The sequence below is a fragment of the Stenella coeruleoalba genome, assembly GCF_951394435.1.
Source record: "Stenella coeruleoalba genome assembly, chromosome: 10".
Classification (NCBI taxonomy): Eukaryota; Metazoa; Chordata; class Mammalia; order Artiodactyla; family Delphinidae; genus Stenella; species Stenella coeruleoalba.
The window spans coordinates 87,881,341-87,887,518 of record NC_137156.1 but is presented as its reverse complement, the minus strand read 5'-3'; the positions used below and the strand labels follow the sequence as shown (position 1 = coordinate 87,887,518).

The 6,178-nt window shown below is 55.0% G+C and overlaps 1 protein-coding gene across 1 annotated transcript in view; it reads left to right on the top strand.

The window, feature by feature from the left end:
• The first annotated feature begins 438 nt into the window (after nt 1-438).
• PDZRN3 (PDZ domain containing ring finger 3) overlaps nt 439-6,178 on the top strand; it is a 247,439-nt gene continuing 241,699 nt past the window's right edge. Inside the window, exon 1 of the mRNA XM_079933478.1 lies at nt 439-1,633. Within this exon, the coding sequence (XP_079789604.1) occupies nt 911-1,633 (723 nt within the window). The 5' untranslated portion in view covers nt 439-910. The remainder of the gene's footprint in view (nt 1,634-6,178) is intronic.

Here is a 6,178-nt window from a genome sequence, read left to right as displayed (position 1 = left end):
AAGTTTTAAGTACGACGCTCTCTTACAATATTGTACTGATGATTTTTAAGGGGACCGATTTATCAGGGCCCAGCACAGTGCAAGCCACACTTTAGTGCAGACACTTCAGAGGTATTCGGTGAAGTGAACGGAGCCGGCCCGGCAGCTTCTCCCACGCTGGCAGCCGGCGAGCAGCTCTCGTCCCCGAAAACTGGCCCTCGTAGATTCGCCCTCTGCTTCTGGAAACCTTGGCCTGGCAAACCTCCGGGGCCGCTGAACCTCTGGTGGGACCTGTAGTTGCAGGAGCGTCCCGCAGGCTCTGTAACTTTCCCCGGAATGAAATAAATAAATAAAGACCGTAAATGCTGAGATAGCGGGCCCCGAGATATTTTTCGCTCTCTGTAATCAGCCACAAAAAGACGAGGCGGGCGGGGGGGGGGGGGGTGGGGAGTAAAAAGTCGTGATCTGGCCCGGAAGGGGCTGCAGGAAAACTCGTCTGGGCGACAGCAGCACCCTCTGCGCCTAACCTAGTGAGCTTTTCTCGGCTGGCATTTTGTCTCCCATAGCGAAAACTGCAAGAGAGCGGAGTGGAGTTTCCGGAGAGAAAGGCTCAGGCTGGCGTCCTGGGCGGGCCAGTCTCCTTGGCGAGCCTCTGGGTCTTCCTACCCTCCTTCGCCACCCGTCCTCCTCCCTTTTGCAGGGGGCGGGCGGGAGGCAGCCGAGGTAGGATGTGCGTGCGCACGCGCTCACGCAAATACGGCTGAGGAGTTCTGTTCCTCGGGCATTTTCCGAGGAAGTCTGGAGCAATTAGGCTCAGTCCGGGGAGAGCCAGCGAGAGAGCGGGCGGCGCAGCGGGCGCGTCTCGGCTGCCTCGCAGGGAAGGAGGGGGCGGCCGGCCGCCCGGCGGCGACCCCGGGCCCCGGCCGCCACCATGGGCTTCGAGCTGGACCGCTTCGACGGCGACGTGGACCCGGACCTGAAGTGCGCGCTGTGCCACAAGGTCCTGGAGGACCCGCTGACCACGCCGTGCGGCCACGTCTTTTGCGCCGGCTGCGTGCTGCCCTGGGTGGTGCAGGAGGGCAGCTGCCCGGCGCGCTGCCGCGGTCGCCTCTCGGCCAAGGAGCTCAACCACGTCCTGCCGCTCAAGCGCCTCATCCTCAAGCTCGACATCAAGTGCGCGCATGCGGCGCGCGGCTGCGGCCGGGTGGTCAAGCTGCAACAGCTGCCCGAGCACCTCGAGCGCTGCGACTTCGCGCCCGCTCGCTGCCGCCACGCGGGCTGCGGCCAGGTGCTGCTGCGGCGCGACGTGGAGGCGCACATGCGCGACGCGTGCGACGCGCGGCCGGTGGGCCGCTGCCAGGAGGGCTGCGGGCTGCCCCTGACGCACGGCGAGCAGCGCGCCGGCGGCCACTGCTGCGCGCGGGCCCTGCGGGCGCACAACGGCGCACTGCAGGCCCGCCTGGGCGCGCTGCACAAGGCGCTCAAGAAGGAGGCGCTGCGCGCGGGCAAGCGCGAGAAGTCGCTGGTGGCACAGCTGGCCGCCGCCCAGCTGGAGCTGCAGATGACCGCTCTGCGCTACCAGAAGAAGTTCACCGAGTACAGCGCACGCCTCGACTCGCTCAGCCGCTGCGTGGCCACGCCGCCCGGCGGCAAGGTAGGCACCCGCCGCCCGCCCCGACCCCCTGCCGGGCTCCTGGGTCCCCGGGGCGCCTCCCAGTCCCTTTGGGCACTGGGGTCCCGGGAGCTGCCCGGGAGCATCTCTGCCTCCCTCTTCCGACACTGCTTGCCAGATAGATCACCGTGAGCAAGGTCGGGGAATCGGTCTAAACTTGGGAACTGTGGTCCTCTGACAGATTAGACTCAGGGTGAAGTGTAGCTCCAGCAGCTTCAGGGGTTCTGGAAAGACTGGAAGGAATCCGCGACCAGCGCAGAGTAAGAATGAGTGTGGCTCCGGAGTCAGAAGTGTGCAAAGGCTGTGCTGCAGACCAGCTGGGTGATCTTGGGGAAGTCGCTTAGCCTCTTTGGAGGTTGGGAAACATGGCTCCTGTACACGTGACCCACAGGATAAGATACTGACACACGGCGTGAGCTCTATCCATGCACCCTCAGGAGCTCCAGAAAGAATAAAAGGAGCCCCCAGCCCGTGTAGATTAAGTTAAGAAGGCTGCCAGAGAGGCCTCTGGAGTAATAGCTGGATTCCGACGTAGGCTTTGCTGCCAACTAGCCGGCTGACCTTGAGGTAGCAGCTCACGCTCCCTCAAGTTGTGACACGGGGGGTGAAACACAGACAGGCCCCTTCTGTAGTATTCCTCCAGGGATTGAAAGAATTCCAGAAAGCAGTAAAGGGACCACCACCAAATACAAAGTAATAATTGACAGTGAGGCCTCTGGAATCAGAACTGTTCTCGAATCTGGGCTCTTGGCTAAACAGCTGAGTCATGTTGTGGCTTAACCTCCAGGTGCCTCCGTTTCCCTAAATGTAAAATAGCTTGTTTACCCCCTTCAGGGAGAGAACATGTGAAAAGGATCTAGCACGGTGCCTGGTGGAAAGTCAACGCTCAGCAAGTATCCCCTGCACTTATCTTTAACCTCCTCCCCTTGTAAGCCATCCCCTTGTGCTGGGAGTTGGTGAAATTGTAACAGCCACCACTACTGGAGGCTTGCTTTGCTCCAGGCCCCGTTCTAAGCACTTCTGCTTCTCAGCTGTTTCCTTTGTAATCAAGTAAGGGAGGCACGTTGCTGCTCGTTCTGTAGGTGAGGAAAACTCAGGACCAGTGAGACGCGGTCAGATGCCTGAGTCACAGCTTCTAGGTGCCAGAATTGGTTTCTGAACCCACAGGTGACCAAGCTCGCGAGCACTATCGTGTTGCCTCCCAATGTAACCACAGGTGCCATTTACTGAGGGTTTATTATGTACCAGAGACTGTGGCAAAGCACTTCGGAGGCATTCTGTCTTTAATCCTCTGAGATGAGAAAGCAGGCTCAGGTCATAGAACTCGTACAGAGCTGGCATTCAGGTTCTACCTCAGTTGTCCACCTTGGGGTGTTTTGACATTTTGGGCCCCAAAATTCTTTGTTATGGGAGGCCGTCCCGTGCGTTGTCAAAAAAAAAAAATATATATATATATTTTGATGTTGGGGGTAGGAGTTTTTATTAATTAATTAATTTTTGCTGTGTTGCATCTTCGTTTCTGTGTGAGGGCTTTCTCTAGTTGTGGCAGGCGGGGGCCACTCTTCATCGCGGTGCGCGGGCCTCTCACTATCGCGGCCTCTCTTGTTGCGGAGCACAGGCTCCAGACACGCAGGTTCAGTAGTTGTGGCTCACGGGCCTAGTTGCTCCGCGGCATGTGGGATCCTCCCAGACCAGGGCTCGAACCCGTGTCCCCTGCATTAGCAGGCAGATTCTCAGCCACTGCGCCGCCAGAGAAGCTCGCGTTGTTAAATGTTGAGCGGCATCCCTAGCCTCTACCCACTGGATACCAGTAGCACCGCCCCCTGCCCAGTGGTGACAACCAGAAATGTCTCCATGTGTCGTCACCTGTACTCTGAGTGGGGCACAGTCACAAGATGAGAACCAAGATTTCTCTGGTTGCAAAGGCCACATTTTCACCAGCTGGGGAGGGACGTGGGCCATTGCCGCTGCCATTCTGGGGAATGTATTTGCCTGAGGGGCCCCCAGGGGCCTGTGTCTGCTTGTGTGCTTTGCCTCTCCCTGCCCTCTCCCAGCCCCCTCTTCCACAGCGCACACCCGGTCTGCCAGTTTTCCGACTCCCCCCTCCCCACCTCCTCCCCATCCTGGCCCCTGGCCTGTCTGTCAGCAGCAGCCTCAGCAGCTGGCCGGCTCTGGGCGAAGGGCAAATATTTACAGCTCTGAGGCTCACCCAGGACCGCACAGGCGTACAAAAGACTGGCGTGAGCTTGCGAGTCACCAAAGTAAGGGGCAAAGCTGGGTCTTCAAGCAGGCGCCGCGTTTGGGGTGAAGGAGTTTCCGGAGTTTCTCCTGTTTATGCTGTCATCTGGACTTCCTGCATAGTTTTAAGTGATGCTTATTTATAAATAAGCCATTCACTCCCCCAGAGTTTATACATCATTCATTGTGAAGCTAGTTTATTATTTCTTCTTGCCTTTCTGTTTTCTTTCTGGAGTGTTTGGGTAAACTCCGTCTCGGAATCAAAAATATGATACTTGAATCAAAACTGTGCAAGTTTTTGAAGCTCTGTTGGGTGAGTCAGTTGGCTCATCAGGGCATTAAGCTTAGGGACAAGATGTTGCTTTTTGAGCTTACGGAGAGAGTTTCCTTCTGGAGTTGGAGCGCTGCTTGGGACTTTTATGGACCTCATTGCTGGGCCTGAGGACAGCCAAGAATGGCCTGGCCTGAAAGCTGCACTAGTTCATTTTTCTGGCCTCAGACCCTGGCTGGTCCCAGCCCAGGCCTTAGGGGGAAGCTCGCTCCTTTTGCCTTTTGGTTAACCCTCAGTGGCCCTTGTGGAAAGCTTCTGGTGTTCCAGCGCCTGCCAGACGGACCCCTCCCACTGCAAGCTGTTTAAGAACTTGTTTATTTCATTGGCCAGACTCTCTGCTCCTGCTGGGTACTGTTTATTCTCTTCTAAAAAGCAGAAGGATTTATATTGCTTGGAAACTCGCATGCACAACACTTTTATTATTTTTTTTTAAAGTCCTATCATTTACCTCTCTGTTACAAGCTGAAGTAGATAACAAAGACTCAGAAGATTTTTCCATACCCTTTCTTCAAGGCCTAGAACTTGTTCCATAAAATGATCTGGCATTATTTAAATAATATAAGGTTTCGGACTTTTGATACCAGCTGAGCATTTAGGGTTTGGACCTACTTAGGCATTGTTTCTCCTGCCCTACCAGGTGAGCTGGAACAGGTCTTCGCAAACCTTCACACGATTGGGATCACCTGGATAGCTTGTTCAATCGCATATTCTTACCCTTAGAGATTCTGATCTATCAGGGCTGGTATGGGGCGTGAGGTTCTGCGTTTCTAACAAGCTACCAGCTCATGCTGGGCCACCTATCACATTTTAGGTAGCTACTCAGCGAGACAAGGAGTGTGGGCTCAAGTACAGATATAGATCAACACATGTTGGTCTTCACACAGTTATGATTTTACTGATCATCGTCTGAACATCCCTTCCTGAACTTTTTTTTTTTTTTTTTTTTTTGCGGTACGCGGGCCTCTCACTGCCGTGGCCTCTCCCGTTGCAGAGCACAGGCTCCGGACGCGCAGGCTCGGTGGCCATGGCTCACGGGCCCAGCCGCTCCGCGGCACGTGGGATCCTCCCGGACCAGGGCACGAACCCACGTCCCCTGCATCGGCAGGCAGACTCTCAACCACTGCGCCACCAGGGAAGCCCCCTGAACGTTTTTTGAAAGACCAGGGTGAAGTTCTAAAACCCAGACTGCCTAGCAGTTATATGATAGGTAACATGGTCCAGAAAGTCTTCTGGAACCAGTCTGAAGCCTCATCCGGGCTACAACAGACTTGGTGATGCTATGCTTGAGGATGTTAAAGAGTTGGGCTCCCAGCCTCAGTTTCCTACCCTGACTTGTCCACCTGATTCTAAGAACAAAGGCATTCCACAGCAAAAAACTTGTTTGGCTTTCTGGGAAAGAGGAAGTTCTGCGTGTAACTTTCCTTGGAATTGTTGAGAAACTTGAGACCCAGCCTTGATAGCTTCTGCTCTTGTAGCCCTACTTCCAGTCTGTCATTAAATCAGGTGGATTATACCTCCTAAACACTTCTTGAATCTGTTCATTGCTCTCCAGTCCCATCAGAAGATGACCTTGGTCCAAACCAGGGTGTCCTGACCTCAGCACTATTAGAATCTTGGGGTGAATAATTCTTGGTTGTGTGTGTGTTGTGGGGAAGGTAGTGTGTGCATTATGGGATGTGTAGCGGCATCCCTGGCCTCTACCTACTAGATGTCAGAAGCATGCCTCACGTCGTGACAGGTACAGATAGCTCCAGACACTGCCCTTGTTCCCTGTGGGACAAAAATCATCCTTGGTCTCAACCCCCATAATCTCTTGCCTAGATCACAGCTGCTCCCTCTATGTATTTTCCTGCTCCCCTCCAGTTACCTCGAGCTGGGAATCATTTCTTAGAAATGGAAATCTGATGTCACTCTTCTTTCAACCCTGCTCTGCCTTGAGTTCCTCTTGGGTGGATATA